The sequence below is a fragment of the Dendropsophus ebraccatus genome, chromosome 15 (assembly GCF_027789765.1).
Source record: "Dendropsophus ebraccatus isolate aDenEbr1 chromosome 15, aDenEbr1.pat, whole genome shotgun sequence".
NCBI classification, from domain to species: domain Eukaryota; kingdom Metazoa; phylum Chordata; class Amphibia; order Anura; family Hylidae; genus Dendropsophus; species Dendropsophus ebraccatus.
Genome location: NC_091468.1, coordinates 3683396 through 3706457, shown reverse-complemented (window position 1 = coordinate 3706457; position 23062 = coordinate 3683396). Strand labels below are relative to the sequence as shown.

Here is a 23062-nt window from a genome sequence, read left to right as displayed (position 1 = left end):
GCCCCCCTATATATTAGACATATCCGCGCAATCTGATGACCATCTAATGTGTTTGGGGGCGTCTTGACTGATGTTGGGGGAGAGAAATGTCATGTTAGTTGTCAGCTGACCAATCCCTTTGTTCTGGTTGGGATAAGCCAGTCTCAGTCTATAGCACTGTCTTACTCCCATGGGTATGATTGTAGCCTGTGACCATAGGACTGCTTAGTGACTGTAAGAGAGTCAAGCATTGTAATGGGTTCTCCCATCATCTTCTTTATGGCTGGTTGTGTCCACTACATTGGGAGCCTTACTGGCTTTCAGTATGGAACCAGAGTGTTTTTTTTTTTTTTTTTAATCTCTCTACGAAACGATCCCCTTTTAGTGAAAATTATTAGAAATTAGAAGTTAGTTTACATTGAATATGTCAGAGCAATGAAAAGTGAGGTTGTAGCAAAGGTGGAAATACCCTAAAAGGCTTCAGCTCCAAGGTGCCACATTGTATTCTATTATAGATCCTACCAGGGTTACAACCAGTTGAATGATTTTTTTTAATTCATATTTTTTCTCTCCTTTCCTCAATATGGGAAGTGATACTTTGGGGAATCCTGGTGCATCCTCTTCTAAGGTCGCTAGATGTGTACTTGTGTAGCTTGTGAATTGCACCAATACTGTGTTTTATATTCAGGGCAGCTGAGGACGTCAGCAACCCAATAACCGTTTTACATAACATGGCGCTGTGATACGAGACACCGGTATACTTGTCACCCTTCATAGTCTTGGATGTGAGCATGCTCATCTCATTCGTCTCCTTTCTAAGGGTACTATTACACGGAACAATAATCGGCCCTATATGGATGCAATAAACACAACGATCATCGGCTGATCGTTGATATTGGTTTGGACCTATAAATGTTGGGCTTCGTGTAATAGCTGTGCGCGGCCGGCGGCTGACTATATGCAAAGTGCATACATTACCTATTCATGCTCCAGGGCTCCTCTTGCGCTCCGCTTCTCCCTGGGTCCCGCGCGCTCCAGCTTCAGAGAATCCTGTCTCAGCTGACAGGCCGCTCAGCCAATCACAGGCCGGCTTTGCTGCGGCCAGTGATTGGCTGAGCGGAGACAGGCCGCTCTGAAGCTGGAGCTCATGGGAGCCGGGGAGAAGCGGAGCGCAAGAGGAGCCCTGCAGCCTGGACAGGTAATGTATACAGTTTAAGCAAGGGCTGCAAGGATATTGGTAACAATAACGGTTAAACGGTTAGTGGGCTGTGTAATAGGCCCAGTAAGCGAGCGCCGATCTAGCAGTTTACAGTTATCGGCCCATGTAATAACACCATTAGCGTAGCCTTTATTCCTTGGTTATTTTTATTATTTAGGCTCATTTAACTTTAGTTAAATCCAGTAACTTGAGCTTTGCTCACAAAGTTGCTGGTAATGTGTGTTGATGAGTTGTATTGTAATGGCCAGATCCATAGTTAGTGTCTGGCATTGCAGCTCTGCTCTGTCTGTTGAATTGCTATGTGCTGCAGTACCACACACAATCAGTGGTTGAGTATGGCGCTGCAAGAAAGTAGCAGAATAATTATCCAAAGATTAAAAGTTATTACCTATCCCAAGAGTAATAGCGTCTGACAAACTCCAATCAGAAGAACAGAGGCATAATCTCCTGAGTCAGTGGAGAAGCAGCATGCGTGCTCAGGCTATCGCTCTCTTCACTGCTGTACATAGATGAGATGATTGTTGTCCTTTATACTCCTAGTGGCCCACATTAAAGGGAATCGTTGCTCGTTTGCAGTAACTTTGCACGGCATATTGGGTGACAGGGCTGCCCAGCACCCAGGTCTCCAGTCTGCCCGCCACCGGCTGTATCTTCTGGTCCCACCTCCTCTGGCTTTAAATTTGTTATGGAGTAATGCAGGTCCTGAAGATACACAGGAAGATGTGCGGCCGACACATTTTTAAACCCTTCTCAAAAGACCCGATTAGCCGCTTTCCCGCTCCCGGCTGATCAGTATCACTTTTACATGGGCCAATTATCGGTTGCAGGAGTGTTTCTAACAACGCCCGGGACAATTATTGGCTTGTGTAAAAGGCCTTTAACTGTGTTGGAGCTGTGGTCTAGTGGTAAATCACTGTCTACTGTCCAACACTTTTTTTCCCCCTAGGTTTGATTCACCTGATGGATATGAAATATAGTTTAGTTTTTTTTCTGTTTTCTTATCATTGTTTAACAAACTGAATTTAAGATAAAAAAAATTGGACCCAATTGGGAATTCTTTGCACTTGTAAGGGTCTGTTCACACTAAAACAGGCGAATTGACATGTCAATACTTTGAGCGGAGGCGCGAGGCGTCGCATTGACACACTGAGGCGGGTGGGATTTTGAGCGGGAGCCCGCACGGGATTGTGCCTGTGAACATACCCCAAAAATTATACAATAGTGAGAAAAAATTTTAAAAATAAATACAGTATTTAATTTCCGTCAGGGGAATCACACCCAGCGGGCGTGAGCAGGAGGCCGGGCAGCGGGCGTGAGCAGGAGGCCGGGCAGCGGGCGTGAGCAGGAGGCCGGGCAGCGGGCGTGAGCAGGAGGCCGGGCAGCGGGCGTGAGCAGGAGGCCGGGCAGCGGGCGTGAGCAGGAGGCCGGGCAGCGGGCGTGAGCAGGAGGCCGGGCAGCATGCGTTATTCCTGAGGAAGGTGGAGGAGGAAGCAGTGGTGAGGCGGCCATAGTGCGGCACAAACAATGAACCACAACTCCTCATTGACTCTTCATTACAGTAGGAGACCAGAGATTGTGCGTAATCCACTGCACGGACATGTTACCAGACACCACCATGCTGACTAGGAGCCTACGCACTGGTGGTAGGGTCCGGGGGCTGTCTTATTACCTTAAAATAAAATCCTGGTGTTAATTGCCACCTATTCTTAAAGTGGATATTTGGGATTAGGAAAAAAACACAACAGCTTTATTGCAAAACCAGCACCACCCCTGTCCCCAGGCTGCGTGTGGTATTACAATCCAGCTCCGTTCACTTACAAGACCCACACCCAACCTGAGCACAGGACTGGTCTTGTTTCTAGAGTAAAGCTGCCATGTTTTTCTAACCCTTGAGAGGATAGGTGAAAGGTCATCTCCTAAGTTTACTGTAGATTGTGTTACGTGTACCTAACAGCCACTGAGGTTAATATAACACAATTCTATTGTAACTAAAAGCTGGCAGACGTGAACCCAATGCTGTATATCAAATAATGTGGACACTGAAAGCGGTAGGTGGTCCTAACCCAACCCATGACTGTCCCTGTGGAACCTAGGTCTGCTTTGCATAGCCGACTTGTGGCAGCATTGTGTCCCGTAGCATTACTGTGACAGCGCTCACCGGATGACGGATACAATAGTTATAAGAACACTTCAGCTTAACCTTTTTATTTTAATTAGAAATTCCCTGTTTAATTACACACAGACTAACAACAATTAGCTGCTAGCATCGCACTTTATTAGTACTGTTTATATCCACACATTGCTATGGGAGTAGTAGCCACAGGGAGCCAGGCACAGCTTATGATTTGTGTTGTACAACCAACTATCCAAAGGCAACTGGAAACAAACACTTACTAAACAATATAGTATTCAGACCGAGAGAGAGAGCTGCAAAGCCAGTGACTGCAATAGTCTACACAGCTACAAGTGACCACAGGTGGGCTTGCCGGTGGACCTGCTGCGTTTGCTTCCCTTATGCCAGGTATTTTCACCATGTACTTTTACCTTGTATTGGATACTGCAAGTCTTGAATGATTTATATATTAAATGTAAGGGCCCAGATTCTATAGAAGCTTATGGGTTATGGCTGTCTGTGGGAGAGGTCTTTTTCCTAATGAAATATAATGGGCGATGGTTGGCGTTTTGGTGCTGAGTAGCGGCTCGGCTACAGGCTTGGAATACTTAATCTGTTATTGATCAGTCTGAGGGAGTTTAATGCAGATTCTTTGGTGCTGATGTCTGTCCTTTGTATCGCGGCTCGTCTCATAGGAAACGTCTCATTTCAGGGTGTAAATTATCAGTAAAGCTGAAAATGGGCATTTAGACGTATCCTGGGGCCTTTCAGAATTCAAAGAAATCATCTGACAGTGTTAGACTCTGTTCACACCTGCATTTATTTTTATTGTGCTCCTTTTATAGGAGCAGAATAAAGGAGATTACATTGTGCTGATCTGTCACATGATGAATACCAACAATGCTTCACGTATTGCTTTCACCATTTGGGGAGTATGTCAGGTTTTTGTTACGGCGTCTGTCGCTGCTGCCCTGTTTTGTCCTCCATTTCTTGGGAATTTCTATGAATGTTCCTGACAGAGTGTAGTTCATGGACTGCTAAATGCTGCCTGCTATTATGGAGCGTGCTACAGTAGTGTAGGAGCACAGAACACAAATCTATACAATGTAATTGGTTTTGGCTGAATGTATGACTGCAGAATACAGGTTGTCCTATACCCTCCGCAGTTGTGGACAGAAGTTTGGGCGGTGTGCACCATCTGTGATCTGCACCCATTTGTTTTGGTTAAAAATAAATATACATATTGAACACAATAGAGTGTGTGAACTGTGCCTCAGTGTTTGTCACTTACAGGATGATTTGGCCGGGCAGGGTTACACTGTTTGAAACGTCGTAGAATGTGAAACTATAACTTTGGCCTTTTTCATGTTGGAGTTAGGAATCTCTATTGTAGATTCTATGAAAATTGGTGGTATCATGCAGTGCATCTTCTCTGGTAAAATGACAGATACCTGATAGATGTGAACCTAGCCTAACACTTATAGTTGGGGTATGTCTAAAGCTGTCCACGCACATTAGATAAGTCAGCAGAACCTTCCGACATAAGTTGGATCAGAAGAAAAGACTGGTTGTGGGGATAGTGGGATAAGACTACAGATTTACACTATTACATTCAATAAAAAAAAACCTTCAAATGCATTTCAACATTTTCCTAATGGTCAGAGTTCGGTTCTCATGACAATTACTTTGTAAAGCAATTTATTGGTCATTTTGGTCAAAAATATAGATAGCCAGTTACTAAGGATGGGGGCAGGTCTCTAAGGGTCCTAACAGAAGAAGCCATTTTTCATTTTCTTAGATTTGAGACTCTCAGTAGGCTTAGGCTGTCCTATCTCAGGGTGGCATAAACTAGTGACAGAGAAGCTGAACAGAATGATGTATCACTTACTTTGTTCTGTGCAGCTAATCCTGAATAACATGGACAATAAGTAGTCCTCACCATTATGTGCATGAGCTTGGTAGTCCTCAATATTCATCAGAAGCAGAAAACTCCACCAGCTGCTGATTAGCAGTTATCTATCCATGCTGTGTATAGGCAGTCACCTGTCAATCAGCAGCTGGAGGGGTGTGGCAAGAATCATATTCTCCTGCATATTAGGAGAACGGCTGAACAGAATATTGTCCGTAATACACTGATCTGTTCAGCGTGTCTCAGTAGTTTATGCTGCCCTCATTTGAGGCAGAATATACCTATTGACTGATTAACAATAAACTGCAAATAAGTTTTTGCAAACATTCTGAAATCATTCACCATAATACACAGAACAATAGTCGTTAGTTATCGCAGTACTCTAATATACGAACGATTTTAATAACTAATGACGTGTACGTACACCGAAAGATTTGCAAACATTTAATGATGATTATGGTCCGCTCAAAAGATGTGATGAACGACATATGAATGAATTTTCGTTATCTGTATGATCGTTGCCACTTACACACGGAAAGATTATCACTTACATTTAAACGCTATAACTATTTCCCGATAATCTTTCCATGTAATAGGGTTCGAAGTCCCAACTGTGAATGGTGGCCTCCACCGACAAGTGATGCCAACAGGGAAGAAGGTCTGGCCATGTTGGGTTTTAATCCCCTGTTCTGGGAGTGATAAGCCACTGACGGAGCTGTCTAACTGCTGCCGACCCTTCCTCTCACCATAGAGAAAACATGAATATTGGACTGTGCTGAGAGTTGGTGTGTGGGGAGCCATTCCCCTATTGATGTCTATGGAAGTGAAGTGAACCATAACCCAGGACATAGTGAAAAATGCTGCCAAAAGCTGTATGATGACATGGTGGCTCTATTTCAGATCTTTGTTTCTAGATACACCTATAGTAGAGCGAGGCAATGTTTATTTCTCTCTGTATGTATGATTGCCTTCCCCCTTCAAGCACGGATGGGAGGGGGAGCGAGGATGTGTTCCACTACTTAGCATTCCAGGGACTTAGGCATGGACGGCAGGCACTGCAGCTTCCTTCTAATGGAGACAGCGGAGCTTGGCTATCTCTGGCAGCTTAGGCAGTGAATGGATTGCAGGGGGTCCCAGCAGACAAATCCCCTATCCTGTAGATAAGAGGATAGATGAGAATACTTGGACAAGCCCTTTAAAAGGCTTCATACACACAGATGGCAGCTCTGATCTGCAATACCAACTTCCATGGGTTCCAGTATAATCTCCTGAGAGGCCCTGAGATCACATCATAGACGGCCTGTGCGGCAGCCATACCCGGAGCCCCTTGCATGTCTGTTGCTTCATTCACACGCCCGTAGTGCAGCCCACGACTGCGGACTACCCTATGAATGTGCATCTCTAGTGCTCCGTGCTTCATGGACACCACATTGGAACGTCATTAGTATAGTAATCCGTACTGCAAATTACCGTCTGCATTACAACAGGTCCTATTTTGGCCTATTGCGGCCCCATACACATGTACGGATGTGTGACCTGGGCCATTGCATAACAGTGGACGGACGTATGAATGTGGCCTTATGGGTGGAGATTCATAGATTGTGCTCGTGGCCAGAAATGTTTCTGCCTTAATCTCGCAGATCTGGGCAATTTAGGAAGCGCCGGCAAAAAAAAAAAAAAGAGAGAAAGAAATAAGGAAGAAATGATGTCTGTATCGTATAGTTTAGACCAGTTACAGAAATGCAACAATAGGTTCATGTCTATAAATGTGATGGAAGTGCAGATGAGTAACGTTGGTGTCACAGCACCTATATGAGGACTGGGCCACCATCTGCACTCCAGCTGTCACTGCTTCATCCCCCCCATCCTCCTCGGCCAGTCACTGTCTGGAAATAATGGTGGTTGTAGTTCAGGAAGACAACGTCTGTTCTGTCTCCAGTCTGTACGCTGCTGCGAGGATCCGTCTACATGTATCTCCTCCTCGCAAATGAACCGGTGGGAAGTCCTCATTTTAACGGGCAGCAAAATCTGAATCTATTTCTTCTTTCTGGAGATACATAGGCCTTTGTCAGTGACCTGCAGAGACAAATGTCTTTCCAGCCTCCGTTGTCTGTTCCTCTGCGATCCCATCCCCCACAGAGTCTTGGCCCTTGCTGTGTTGTCTTTTCAGACCCTGTGTGCTTCTTGTCCAATGCCCCATTGTCTAGTAGGGATTTTGGATTATACTGGGGTTGGCTTCACCTTTTCACTCCGTTTTCTTGCTTCCGAGCCCTCCTGCGCAGCTAACCCAGAAACCTTATGTGGCCTTGGCGTCTCTGAGGGAGAGAGGATAATATCTGGTGAAGCATTACATTGGTGAGTTGGTAATCCTGGTCCTTACAGTGGTGCCCGCTGCCAGCACCAGCCATTTGGCCTCTTAAATGTCTGTGTGTTGCTATGCGGTTTGCCTTTTTGTCTTTCTTTTATTGTATTACATAGTTGTTTTTTTTTTTTTTTTATTGCATGTAATCCATTGCTTTGATGGGATGCTGTTAGTTTGTGATGATTCACAGATATTGAAATATATTGGCGCAGCATTGAGAATTCCTGTTTTTTCGTCTCTTGGGTATTCCCGTCTGATATTACTAATATGTGCTGTCGTTTTATGATGGGGGGGTCTGACCTCTAGGACCCCCCACTGATCATGAGAATAATGGAGATACACAGCTGATGTAGCACTTTCATGTGGTTCCCTGTACTACAGCGCAGCTGCGGTCACTTGTACGGAGCGGTGGTGTACGTAAATGCTGGAGCTCGTCATGCAGAGTATGGGTATGACGTTGAAATAAGGGGATTTCCAGAAATACGGATGCACTACATATCCCCAATCCTTAATTTTTAGCGGATTGTACAGGTGGGATAGCAGGAGGAATCAACGGACGTGAAAAAAATACTGAACGTGTACATAAGGCCTTATGCAATTTTTTTTTTGCTCTGGGTCAAAATGCAAGATGCCCTGTGTGAACTGAGCACATATCCCTATAGAGAATTGCTAGTGGAAAACTCCTCAGATCCTTTGATTGGAGTGTGCAGGGTATGTCCGATTCCTCCTCACATTGTGATCTGCCTGCCAGCTGGTGATGGTTGAAAGCTAATGGGGGAGGGGGCTTTTTGGTTGACACAACTCTATTAGGAGGGTTCCCACCTATGTCTTTAGTTCTCTGCCAGTGAGCTGTTAAAGAAGTTGTTGGCCAAAAACTTTTTTTTATTCAAATCATCTAATGCTAGAGAATTGTAATTTATGTCTATTAAAAAACAAATTGTCTTACAGTACTTGTCAAATGTCAAATTAACTGGTGCCAGAGATTTGTAATTTACTTTTATTAAGGAATTTCCAGTCTCCCAGTACTTATCAGCTGCTGTATGTCCTGCAGGAAGTGGTGTATTCTCTCTAGTCTGACACAGTGCTCTCTGCTGCCATCTCTGTCCATGTCAGGAACTGTCCAGAGCAGCAGCAAATACCCATAGAAAACCTCTCATGCTCTGGACAGTTCCTGACATAGACAGAGGTGGCAGCAGAGAGCACTGTGTCAGACTAGAGAGAATACACCACTTCCTGCAGGACATACAGCAGCTGATAAGTACTGGGAGACTGGAAATTCCTTAATAAAAGTAAATTACAAATCTCTGGCACCAGTTAATTTGACATTTTTTTTATTTTTTTTCCTTTGGTAAACTACCCCCTTATGCTGGCCCTACGCCTAAGGTGTCCGTTGGCCAGACTATCTCTCCTGATACTTTCATACAAGTGCATGCACAGCTTGGCCTAGGTTGACTGGAGAGAGGGTAGTAACCTGCTGCCACATGGTGTGGAGGAGAGTTGGAGGGTGTCACCTGCATTATATGGGTGGTAGGTCCCAGGTTTGGCCAATGCATGTATCCATAGCACGGCCGGTAGCATCACCCATTGGCTGCACTGATAATCCTGGTGACATGGCGCTCCCATTGAAGAACATTTGGAAGCCTGGTTTCAGACGTGCATGTGAGAAAGTGACCTAAGGAGCATTTTACACGGCCAATTATTGACTGAGTGTTCTTAGGAATGTTTGTTCCCGATTATTGACCCGTATAAAAGGGCAGTGATCAGCTGGTGAATGCGGGAACACTGGCTGCGTGGCTGATGGGATAGTTTACCAGCCGTATGTCCTTCCTTGTGCTGCAGGAGCCATCTAATGATTATTCCTATTATAACTGGGCCTGGTACATGAGTATTGGTTGGCTTGTACATGGTCGTTCTTTGTTCGTAAACCTGCAGCTATCTACCTATATATAAAGGCCCTAAAGCTGATGAATGTGATACCATGCCCCCATGTGTTCTCCAGTGGTAGTGCAGTGTTGCTTAAAGGGGTACTCTGGCGAAAATATTTTTCTTTCTAATCAACTAGTTTCAGAAAGATATATACAGTATTTGTAATTTTATTAAAAAATCTCCAGTCTTTCAGTACTTATCAGCTGCTGTATGTCCTGCAGAAAGTGGTGTATTCTCTCCACTCTGACAAGAGTGCTCTCTGCTGCCACCTCTGCCCATGTCAGGAACTGTCCAGAGCAGCAGCAAATCCCCATAGAAAACCTCTCCTGCTCTGGACAGTTCCTGACATGGACAGAGGTGGCAGCAGAGAGCACTGTCAGACTGGAGAGACTACACCACTTTATCCAGGACATACAGCAGCTGATAACTGTCTTTATAACTGTCTAAAACCAGTTGATTTGAAATAAATTTTTTTGGCACTGGCTGCGGCTACATGACTGTGCAGTGCTGCTCGGCCCTCCTGCTGGTGAATTACATTATGTACATGGAATAAACAGCCGATGACCTGTCACGTTAGGCATTTCATGTTGTAATCTGCACAAGTTGTTGCCTCCATTGCTGCTCTATAGACGGTGCCGGACAGATGTGTTTGTTTTGACGCTGTTGCCGCTTCTCAGGGTGAGTGTCTGAGCTTTAGGGGATTCCCTCATATGACAGGTCTAGTAGGGTGTTCCTGGTATGTAGTGGTTAAAAGTGTAACTCTTGTTCCTTGCTGGTGGCAGGATACCATGTTGAAACCTCATCCCCCTGCACCATTGACTGTATACACTCTCACAATTCAGTCAGTGGTGCTGCCGGATGGGTTCTGTCCTTGGCGCGCGCCCAAACAGACGACATGGTGTCAGGATTTTACCTGCGTATCCCGCCGCCAGCAAGGAAAGCTAGTTACACTTAAAGGATTAATAACTGGTGCAATGGTGGTGGTCAACCAATACTGATTTACCAAGGAGCCAAGGCTAGCCTTTAAGGTCAGGTCCTACTGTATTCTTTTGGTGCTTCTGTGGGGTCCATGCCTTGTGGGTCATTGCAGCACTGGGCCTGCAAAAGCGTAAAGGAAATCTGTCTGCTGTATACTATGCACAAAGGTGCAGCTTGTAGGGAGATGAAATACATCTCTTAGCTGATTGCTATCTGCAAAGTAATAAAATCTTGTTTTCCTTCCAAGCTTAAAGGGAACCTGTCACCCCCCGTGCCGGGGTGACAGGCTCCCGACCCCCCGCTACAGCCCCCTATACTCACCTGATCCTGCCGGGTCCCGCTTCTGGAGGTGGTTGGGTGACGGAGATCTCAGCCGCTGCAGCCCGGAGCGTGCGCTGAGAGATGAGTCCAACGCTCGTAGAGAATGACAGGAGAGTCCAGCGCTCTGTCATTCTCTATGAGTGTTGGACTCATCTCTCAGCGCACGCTCCGGGCTGCAGCGGCTGAGATCTCAGTCACCCAACCACCTCCAGAAGCGGGACCCGGCAGGATCAGGTGAGTATAGGGGGCTGTAGCGGGGGGTCGGGAGCCTGTCACCCCGGCACGGGGGGTGACAGGTTCCCTTTAAGTGTCAGAGGCCATGCCATGCAGTTGCATATATACCATTGCCCTGCATGGTTCATATGAAGTCTTGTACCGCAATGATGTAGGGCAGGATAGGGGTGGGGTAGGGAGGAGGTGTGCATGCAACTGCTTAGCTCGGCCTCTGACTTTTGAGCTTGGAAGGAAAATATGATTATATGCCTCTGCAAATAGCCATCAGTTAAGAGACCGTTATCATTTATTTTCTCAGCCAGTATCTGCAGCTGTGTGCTTGATATAGAGCTGGTAGATTCCCTTTAAAGGAGAAGTCCTGCCAACATAAGGAATCTGCTGCAGGTGGGGGGTACGCAATAACCTCAACGTACCTGTCCCCACAGTGCTGCTTTACTGCTCCCCGACCGCCACCGACCTCCGCGATCTCCTGCTCCACTGATGTCAGGACCAGGCTAAATATACTGTGTCCATTGGTGTTGTTCCTTAGGTTCTTTGTGATCACCATCACTTGGGGAGTTTATAGAATATATGCAGTATATAGCTGGGAATGCAGCTCCCATTGGAGTATATAGCTGGGAATGCAGCTCCCATTGGAGTATATAGCTGGGAATGCAGCTCCCATTGGAGTATATAGCTGGGAATCCAGCTCCCATTGGAGTATATAGCTGGGAATGCAGCTCCCATTGGAGTATATAGCTGGGAATGCAGCTCCCATTGGAGTATATAGCTGGGAATGCAGCTCCCATTGGAGTATATAGCTGGGAATGCAGCTCCCATTGGAGTATATAGCTGGGAATGCAGCTCCCATTGGAGTATATAGCTGGGAATGCAGCTCCCATTGGAGTATATAGCTGGGAATGCAGCTCCCATTGGAGTATATAGCTGGGAATGCAGCTCCCATTGGAGTATATAGCTGGGAATGCAGCTCCCATTGGAGTATATAGCTGGGAATGCAGCTCCCATTGGAGTATATAGCTGGGAATGCAGCTCCCATTGGAGTATATAGCTGGGAATGCAGCTCCCATTGGAGTATATAGCTGGGAATGCAGCTCCCATTGGAGTATATAGCTGGGAATGCAGCTCCCATTGGAGTATATAGCTGGGAATGCAGCTCCCATTGGAGTATATAGCTGGGAATGCAGCTCCCATTGGAGTATATAGCTGGGAATGGGAATGCAGCTCCTATTGGAGTATATAGCTGGGAATGGGAATGCAGCTCCTATTGGAGGCCTGTTCCTTTCCATGAGGAAACTGCATGCACAGCTGCCCCCTGGTTGTTTTCCTACAGGTAAAATCTCCCATTTCCCATTGTGGCCGCCCATCCCTGTATGAGATGACAGTGGCTGACAGCTGCAGCCGGCCAGAATGATCTCAGTGACCAGGAGGACTGTGCTCATGTTACAGAGCAGGCAAATACAGTAACTTCTCTCACCGCAGTCACCTGCACCCGCAGACATGGGGGCCCCTGTCTCCCATCACCACCGGCCATAGACACTGGGCCCCTGTCTCCCATCACCACCGGCCATAGACGCTGGGCCCCTGTCTCCCATCACCACCGGCCATAGACGCTGGGCCCCTGTCTCCCATCACCACCGGCCATAGACGCTGGGCCCCTGTCTCCCATCACCACCGGCCATAGACGCTGGGCCCCTGTCTCCCATCACCACCGGCCATAGACGCTGGGCCCCTGTCTCCCATCACCACCGGCCATAGACGCTGGGCCCCCCCACCTTGTTGTTGTTCATGTGAATACAATGTAATCCTTGCCTGGTCCCGTTTGGCCGCACTGCTGTTACATCATGAGGGGTGGCCAGAGAACGGGACAGATGCAGTGTCCTGGATGGCCAGGTGGCCTGGAGCTATAGGAGGGCACCACATCCTGTCCGTCCTCGCCATTGCTCCGGGGCTCTCTAATGATATATACTCATTGTACTCTGTATTACATCATATAAATACCCTGCCATGCACTTCCCATACTATATTACATCATCTTCACACTATGCTTTACATTCCACTCATTTTAGCTTTATTACATTATAAGCTTATTACGCTATACACTACTCACTATTACATTATAAGCTTATTGCACTATACACTACTCACTATTACACTAGGCTTATTACGCTGTACACTACTCACTATTACATTATAAGCTTATTACGCTATACACTACTCACTATTACACTAGGCTTATTACGCTGTACATTACTCACTATTACATTATAGGCTTATTACGCTGTACACTACTCACTATTACATTATAAGCTTATTACACTATACACTACTCACTATTACACTAGGCTTATTACACTATACACTACTCACTATTACATTATAAGCTTATTACACTATACACTACTCACTATTACACTAGGCTTATTACGCTGTACATTACTCACTATTACATTATAGGCTTATTACACTTTACATTACTCACTTACACTATATACTACTCACTATTACATTATAAGCTTATTACACTATACATTACTCACTATTACATTATAAGCTTATTACACTATACATTACTCACTATTACATTATAAGCTTATTACACTATACATTACTCACTATTACATTATAAGCTTATTACACTATACACTACTCACTATTACATTATAGGCTTATTACGCTGTACACTAATAAGCTTATAATGTAATAGTGAGTAATGTATAGTGTAATAAGCTTATGTAATAGTGAGTAGTTTACAGCGTAATAAGCTTATAATGTAATAGTGAGTAATGTATAGTGTAATAAGCCTAGTGTAATAGTGAGTAATGTATAGTGTAATAAGCTTATAATGTAATAGTGAGTAGTGTATAGTGTAATAAGCTTATAATGTAATAGTGAGTAGTGTATAGTGTAATAAGCTTATAATGTAATAGTGAGTAATGTATAGTGTAATAAGCTTATAATGTAATAGTGAGTAATGTATAGTGTAATAAGCTTATAATGTAATAGTGAGTAGTGTATAGTGTAAGTGAGTAATGTACAGCGTAATAAGCCTATAATGTAATAGTGAGTAATGTACAGCGTAATAAGCCTAGTGTAATAGTGAGTAGTGTATAGCGTAATAAGCTTATAATGTAATAGTGAGTAGTGTACAGCGTAATAAGCCTAGTGTAATAGTGAGTAGTGTATAGTGTAATAAGCTTATAATGTAATAGTGAGTAGTGTATAGTGTAATAAGCCTATAATGTAATAGTGAGTAGTGTAAAGCGTAATAAGCCTATAATGTAATAGTGAGTAGTGTATAGTGTAATAAGCTTATAATGTAATAGTGAGTAGTATATAGTGTAATAAGCTTATAATGTAATAGTGAGTACACTATATACTACTCACTATTACATTATAAGCTTATTACGCTGTACACTACTCACTATTACATTATAAGCTTATTACACTATACACTACTCACTATTACATTATAGGCTTATTACACTATACACTAATAAGCTTATAATGTAATAGTGAGTAGTGTATAGTGTAATAAGCCTATAATGTAATAGTGAGTAATGTACAGCGTAATAAGCCTAGTGTAATAGTGAGTAGTGTATAGTGTAATAAGCTTATAATGTAATAGTGAGTAGTATATAGTGTAATAAGCTTATAATGTAATAGTGAGTACACTATATACTACTCACTATTACATTATAAGTTTATTACACTACTCTATTCACTCCATTCTATTACATTATATGTTCTGATTAAGGCTATGTTTACACAACATATACTTTATGATGAAAGCAGACGTTGCTTTCAATTAAACAGTGTATTGAACAACGGCCGTGGATATAATTGACATGTCAATTATTTCCGGTTGTGCATTGATTGCGGCCGTTGTCTGACACTCATTACAAAGGCTGTTTTTGAGCGCCAAACAACGGCCATTGTACATACCCTGTGTGAACACAACCTAAATGTAGACAGAGCGGGGAGAGCTCCTCTCAGCTGCTGTGTCCGGGGTGCAGGTTGTCACTCAGTATAGTTTGCTGGACCTGCTGGGGATTTTTGCTCTGTTTTAGCAGATTGTCGGACGGCTTATGTTTATAAGGAGGTTATAGGCATGGAGATAGTTTTGTCTCTGCTTTGGCTTTGTTCACACGTCCATTAGAAGCCTGAGAGCGCTCGTTTGCTCCTCTAAACGACCTGTGGAATAGGGGCATTATGCAGACCCCTTGACATACACTTGATGGCTTGCGATAGATCCCAGACTCTCCTCCTCCCAGCCGTGATTCTTCCCATGCCCTCCTATTTGTTGGCTATAGTGTCCAATGCTGGGACGCTTCCCCTGGTATCAGTATCCGCACTTCCCCGTCAGGCAGACATGTCATATGTCATATAAACCGTACAAGTTTCCATAGCACTGCCGATTCTTGCTGCTTCCCCTAGAGGATCTTTCCTGATCTGTCAGGTCTGTTGTGTTGTGACGTTTGGGCTTGTATATATGTATATATTCGTTTGGGCCTGTATATATATATTCTTGTTCTCTCCTAAAGGTTCCCAAGCATGTTGCAGTGGATAAGAATGGCCGACAGCAACTAAAGGGTCATTAGTTGGGGAAAAAAAATAAACAATGAGAAGGTGTACAAACACACATACCGTATACCCAGCAGATACCCAGCAGATTTGATGGTGCAGATGTGATGCTGTGTTCAGTTATTTAGATCTAATCTGCTGCGTATCTGTTGCGTATCGCAGCAGAAAATACGCTGCGATACGGTGTGTGTGTGTGTTTGCACCCTAAAAGCGCTAGCCGACCAATTATAGAACATTGTCTGAGCGCAGCAGTCCACGGCTGATCTCCATGAGAGAAGGTTCTGGTACCCAGAGGGGCAATTGGTTCTTCATGTGATGTTACTGATCATGTATGGGACCATGACTGACCAATATATCAATGGCTGAATAAGTCATAGAGTTGTCACTGCTTGGTCCGTTAGCCATCTCTTTCAGTCCAGTGTGTGCGGCCATCTTTATTCTGGATTACAAAATTAACTGCAAATTCCTTTGTCAGACGACGCAATTGTTGAGTCCTCCATCACTCTGGCATCAACACTTGGCTGTACCCCTTCAATAACTTTCAGCCGATCCTCCCCATACACACCGATGCTAGCCTTGGCTTAACATTCCTGTTTTCTCTATGGGAAGGGGTAAGCAGCCGCCAGACTGGTCTGGTGGCAGCTTACCTCTTCAAGAACAAAGGGGGTCGGGCAGTGAAATGACATACTAATGGTCAAACTTAAAGGGGTTGGCCACTTTATAGTAAAATTGCCCAATTTACAGTATTAGTTGGTGTACTCACTGCACTTACTGACAGCAGATCCCTGTGTACCTCATAGAGCTAAAATCAGACTCCCCTCTCCAATATATATTGCCAAAATAGTTAAAAAGCTGAGCAGTGGGGGTGCAGATGTAGAGGAATGTGTCCATGATGGTTCCATATTCAGGACATGTTATACTACTCTTTGGTTTGCTTCCCCTCCTCTGCAGTCCGCCATAGCATCCAGACATCTGAGTGAATGGGACTGTGTTTGGTTGTGTGCACAGCAGGTGGATGACTGCATCAGAGGCTGAAGGGACCTCGTCTGTCTCAGGGGGTCAGCCTGCACCGATCATATCCTAGTAATATCCCATAACATTGCAATATGTTTACACTTCTCTAACAACCGAGTATCCAGTGGACGTTTCCTTCGGCAAGGTCATTGCGTACCTGCTAAATACCTGCTGGCCTTTCTTGCATGGTTACATATATACACCGCAGGTTTGTACAGATTTCTGCCTATGCCCCGTTTACCTGGATTATCCCCTTTCCTATGAATGGAACGGATTTTACTGACATTTTATGCACCAGTTTTTCTGCATGTGCCTCACCAGTCTTGTCCTAACAGATATTACTAACATAGTAACATGGCTTATAAGGCTTCTCCATGACCACTGCTCTTACAGCAAAGAATCCCTACCTACATTGATGTACAAATCACCTTTCCTCTAGACATAGATTTACTTGTTGGTATAATTAGATGATGGGAGAAGACTCTGTAATAACCTTTGAAACGTCATCAACAGCGATTGATCTATTATTTATTGGGTAGACCTTTAACCCTTTAAGGACGGGGCCCATTTTCGTTTTTACGTTTTCGGTTTTTCCTCCTTGTGTTTAAAAGGTCATAGCACTTGCATTTTTCCACCTAGAAACCCACATGACCCCTTATTTTTTGCGTCACTAATTGTACTTTGCAATTACAGGCTGAATTTTTGCATAAAGTACACTGCGAAACCAGAAAAAAATTCAAAGTGTGGTGAAATTGAAAAAAAAAAACGCATTTCTTTTATTTGGGGGAAATGTGTTTTTACGCCATTCGCCCTGGGGTAAAACTGACTTGTTATGCATGTTCCTCAAGTTGTTACGATTAAAACGATATGTAACATGTATAACTTATATTGTATCTGATGGCCTGTAAAAAATTCAAACCGTTGTTAACCAATATAGGTTCCTTGAAATCGCTCCATTCCCAGGCTTATAGCGCTTTTATCCTTTGGTCTATGGGGCTGTGCGAGGTGTCATTTTTTGCGCCATGATGTGATCTTTCTATCGGTACCTTGATTGCCCATATACGTCTTTTTGATCGCTTTTTATTACATTTTTTCTGGATTTGATGCGACCAAAAATGCACAATTTTGCACTTTGGGATTTTTTTGCGCTGACGCCGTTTACTGTACGAGATCAGGAATGTGATTAATTAATAGTTCGGGCGATTACGCACGCGGCGATAGCAAACATGTTTATTTATTTATTTGTTTACTTTTATTTAAAACCTGGGAAAAGGGGGGTGATTCAGACTTTTATTAGGGGAGGGGGCTTTTTACTATTAACAACACTTTATTTATTTTTTTTACACATATACTAGAAGCCCCCCTGGGGGACTTCTAGTATATACACTGTGATCTCTCATTGAGATCTCTGCAGCATAGATATGCTGCAGAGATCCATGAGATCGGCACTCGTTTGCTTTCGGCTGCTGCAGCCGAAAACGAACGAGTGCCGAGCCGAGGACGGCGCCATCTTGGACGCGTCCCCGGCCGGCATCAGTAACGGAGATCGCTCCTCCGGGACAAGGTCCCGGAGGAGCGATCTCCCCCACTAGACCCCAGGGAAACGTTGCCTCCGATTAGCTAATTAGCGGGCACGGCGATCAGACCGTGCCCGCTAATAGCAGCGGTCCCGGGCTACTCGCGGCACCCGGGATTGCGGCACTTCTTTGAAGTGCAAGTGAGGACATATGACGTAGGGGTACGTCATATGTCCTTAAGAGGTTAAAGAGTCATTGTCGTGTTTTTTTGTTTTTTTTGCAGAAATCAATAGTCCAGGCGATTTTGAGAAACTTTGTAATTGGGTTTATTAGCCGAATATGCCATTATCTGCATTTAAAAAGCCATTTCCCAGGTCCCCCCCATCCCTCCTCTTTTCCATCCACTGCCAAAAATCTGGAAATTGTGACTTGTTGCATCAGACGTCCCCGGTCTGTTCTAGGGAGAGGGGAGGGGGGAGATGGTTTTAGCCCACAGCTGAAAGCAGATAACAGAGGATTACAGGCACAGAGCTGGGTGACAGCTGTAATCAGAGTTCAGAGAGGTCAGTGCTGACTGTCAGAGGAGATAAGGGGTGAGGTATTTGTAGATTAACTCTTTGTTGTCCTGTTTGTTTTTTATTTAGCTCTCTCCATAGGAGAACAATGAAGACGGGGGAGAGCTTCAAACTGCTTTTTCATGATAAAAATGCATTTTTCGGCTAATAAACCCAATTACCAAGTTTCTTAAATCGCCTCGACCATTGATTTCTGCAACAAAAATAATTTCACGACAGTGACACTTTAATCTAGATAATTATGATCAGTTACAGAGACTCTCAGCAGGGTTATGGTGTCCTATCTCAGGGTAGCATAAACTAGTGACGGAGAAGCTGAGCAGGATGATATATCACTTACACTGTTCTGTGCAGCTGATCCTGAATAACATGGACAATAAGGGTGCATTTACAGAGATATATCTGACAGATATTGGAAGCCAAAGCCAGGAATGGATTTGAAAAGAGGATAGATCCCAGTCTTTGCTTTATAACCTAATCCCTGTTTATAGTCTGTTCCTGGTTTTGGCTTCAAAGATCTTTCAGATAAATCTGTCTGTGTAAACGCACCATAATGCTACGTTTACACGGAACGATTATCGGGCGAATTTTCACGATAACGATCGCATTTAACGATAATAGTTCCGTGTAAACGCAGTGAACGATCAAGCGATTAGCTAAAAATCGTTCATTTTGATCTTTGAACATGTTAATAAATCGTCGTTGATTGTTCGCAAAAAATTTGCCGATCGTTCCGTGTAAACAGTCGTCCACTGATTTTACCTATGTGCGAGATAGGCTTAAGCGATCGCAAAACGAATTTTCTGTACGATATATCGTTCCATCTAAACGCTGATCGTTATAAAAAAAAAAAAATTGTTACTTCGAAATTGTTAATCGTATGATCGGGCGAATTATCGCTCTGTGTAAACGTAGCATTTGTCCTCTCCATTATCTGCAGCTGGAGGGCGGGGGAGGGGTGTGGCAAGAATCCTATTCTTCTGCATATTAGGAAAACGGCTGAGCTGAATGATGTCAGTAATACACCGATCTATTCAGCACGCAGCCTTTTTTATTAGTATAATAGTTTTATTTTGTATATCGTGGTAAATACTTGTAATTAAAGTATTTTAGGATTGATACCTTTTAGAGGTAACCCATAGAGTGTACAGGGCAGGGATCCGCAGCGAGAAATCCGCTGCAGATCTGTTACGTGTGAACGTACCCTAAAGGCGTATTATACCAACAATCATTGTAGATGTTTGGCATGTGTTCAGAAGAATTGCTGTGTTGCCTAACTTAAAGGGGTACTCCTGTGGAAAAAATAACTCACTGTCAGTCTAAAGAGAATACACCACTTCCTGCAGGACATACAGCGGCTGATAATTACGGGAAGACTGGAGAATCTTGGGATGTGTATAAGTTGGCTGGCATGGTGATGGGCTCTATTCTGCGGCCGTCTCTCAGGCTCTGCGTCTCTTATGACGCCTTTGTTGTCCTGTTTTCTATGTACCGACGTCTTCCTGAGCGCTCTGCTTTATTCACAACCTCTACAGCCGCTTATTTGCCGCGTTGTACGGGTGGGAACATCTTATTTCTTTTTTCATCAGCGTTTTTGGTGGATTGCGGCTGCAGTAAAGATGATGTGAGGTAACGCAGTTCAGGGTAGGACAATGTATGGAAGCCGTCAGTGACGTAAAAGCTCTAGGAAAGTGTGGGAGGTTGTGTTGCACCTGGGTGTGATGTGAGTTCACGAGGGTGTGCGCCTGCTTGTATCCCATTTTGTAGAAGGTTTTTATTAGATATATGTAAATGTGGAGACCTGACTGCTCAGTGTTATTCCTCCGCTCCTTCCTCTGTCAGTATTTCTATGTTAGATTACAGACTGCGTCCCTCAGAATCACCTGGAACCTCAGGATTTGTGACAAACTTAAAAGACGAGTGTGTGTGTCCAAACCCATCCGGATGTGTCCCATCATGGGGGTATGGTGTTGGATGCATTTGTCTGTACCCGTACTCCATAGAACACCCCGTCATCCAGCCTCACACAATGTATCACCTGTCCTCACATTCAGCCAGCAGTAAATACTGCAGCTTTATCCAATTCTAATCCGCACTAACCATGCTGGACATTGTGGTGTCTGTGTATTTATAAACCAGATGTAGATTTTAACACAGATCTGCAGCAAAATCCACACCACCAGTTTCGACTTTCTTTTCGGTGGGGAAAATGCTCAATAAATGTGCAGCGTTATCTGTAGCATAAATTCATATGTTTAATGCAAACCAATCAGCACGTTTGTCACAGACCTCACAGCAGGGGCTCCTTGTGGTGTTGGGGGTTCCAGGCATGCATGTTGATCCAGGGCGCAGGACTGGGAGAGCCGTGACTAGTCACAGCTCTCTGTCCTGTCACAGTGCTTTGCGGGTTAACCGGACATGAAGCCCATGGAGCCTGGAACCCCTGACACCATTGGAGACCCGGCTGTGAGGTCTGTGCAGCCGTTCTTGGAGTGCACTGTGCTGATTGGTTCCCTCCCTATTAAATCTGCAGACAATACACCATGTGTGCATGTTCTCTAATGGTGTGTTTAGAGTTATCTGACAGATTTTTGAAGCCAAAGCCATTAATGGACTTGAAAAGAGGAGAAATCTCATTCTTTTCTTAATGACCTGTTTCCTGTTTAGTTTTTCTGACTTTGGCTTCAAAAATCTGTCAGATAAATCTGTGTAAACGAGCCCTTACATCCCCACATAGTGAGGGTGATCCTCAACAAATCCTTGGATAATTCTCGCAGCAATCAACACAGATTGAATCTTCATCGTGTGGATGACTCGGGCTGGATGGTTCTGTAACTCGCTGTGGATTTTACCTATGCAAATCCACATAGAATACAGTAACGTGAGCGTCATAGATAGGTGCCCTGTGAGCTCCCCCTAGTGGCGCTGGCAGTGAGGCAGAACTTCATCATGTAACGCTGCTCTTTGCTATGAGGCGGAGACAAGAGCTCAGTAACTCCCCGGATTATTATCTACTCAGAAGTGAAGCGGCACTAAATTGTGTATTCATGAGCGCACAGTCTTTCAGATTTAATAATTAAAAGAGCAGACTTGACCCAATCAGTTATGGTTTTCGACATGAGCAGAGGCGTCCAGCAGCGTCTATAAGTTCTTAAAATGAAGGATCTTCCCTGTCGCTGTGAGGGTGGCGGGGAAATCATCAGAGCTGAGCGGACAGGTCTATGTTGGCCGTCCTCGGGCTCCATCCACCGTCCCCAGGCAGCAGGAGGCTAATGCCCATTGTTCGGGTTCATGTGAAGCTGAACTTCTGGCATGTTTGCTCATTTCAGTGGACACACCCTCACCTGATCAACAAAAAGGGGATATAGTATTGTATATCCATCAGTATTGTATGTGTGCTTCCATATTCTAATCCAGCTCCATAGACATCCACCAAATAGAAGTAGCCTATGCTGCTTATGTACATCACGCAGTATAGATTGGCACTGTATTAGGGTACGTGCACACTATGGAATGGTGACAAAAAAAGTGGTCATTCTTTGGACGGACGACGGAATCCGCCCGTGCATAGAATGGAGTCTGACATGGGCAGAGACATGCAAGCCCGCCACAGTCCGCGAGCGGGTGTGAGCTGTGGAATGCTTGGCGGGTTGCGACATTCCATCCCTATTCCATTGTGTGCACGTACCCTCAATCTGCAAACAGATGTAACATGGCCACAAAATCTGCTGGTGTGAAAGCGTCCTTACAAGCTTTAGGTTAAAGGCTTCTTCCTATGCTTTCACCTGCTCTGTTATAGCCGAGTACTATACAGGCGCCTGCAGCATTCAGGGACTATGGGCTGTCAGAAGCATTGCTGACAGACAGGGAAGCAGCAGGACCTTTGTTCTCCCCTCAGTTCCCTGTTCTGTAGTCGGAGCGGATCCTGCTTGTAAAGTGAGCCATTGGGCTGGGATTTTTCATTAGACCTTGGTAGGACACCTTCTGCCCATCACTGACAGACATAGCCGGCATAGTTGTGCTGTGTTTATCTGGCTCCGTGGATGTTGTACAGTGTATATGTATATCCTTTTTGCATGTAATAACACACGGTTTGTCTTTGTTTCAGATGAAGTGCCTGCAGACATGGTTGCAGAAGAATCAGGTCCTGGTGCACAGAATAGTCCATATCAACTTCGCAGAAAAACTCTCGTCCCTAAAAGAACAGCTTGTCCAACTAAAAACAGTATGGAGGTATGGAAATGAGCCAGACATTTATGTGTACTTGTGAGTTACAGTGAAAGTGCAGCCGTATGTTGTTCCTCACTTCTTAATAGTTTTTCGGGTATAACTCT

At 44.5% G+C, this 23062-nt stretch overlaps 1 protein-coding gene across 1 annotated transcript in view; it reads left to right on the top strand.

Annotated features, from left to right (window-relative positions):
- FBXO11 (F-box protein 11) overlaps window positions 1-23062 on the top strand; it is a 61269-nt gene that overhangs the window by 10121 nt on the left and 28086 nt on the right. The window contains exon 2 of the mRNA XM_069954921.1: window positions 22837-22961. Coding sequence (XP_069811022.1) covers window positions 22837-22961 — 125 coding nt within the window. The remainder of the gene's footprint in view (window positions 1-22836; window positions 22962-23062) is intronic.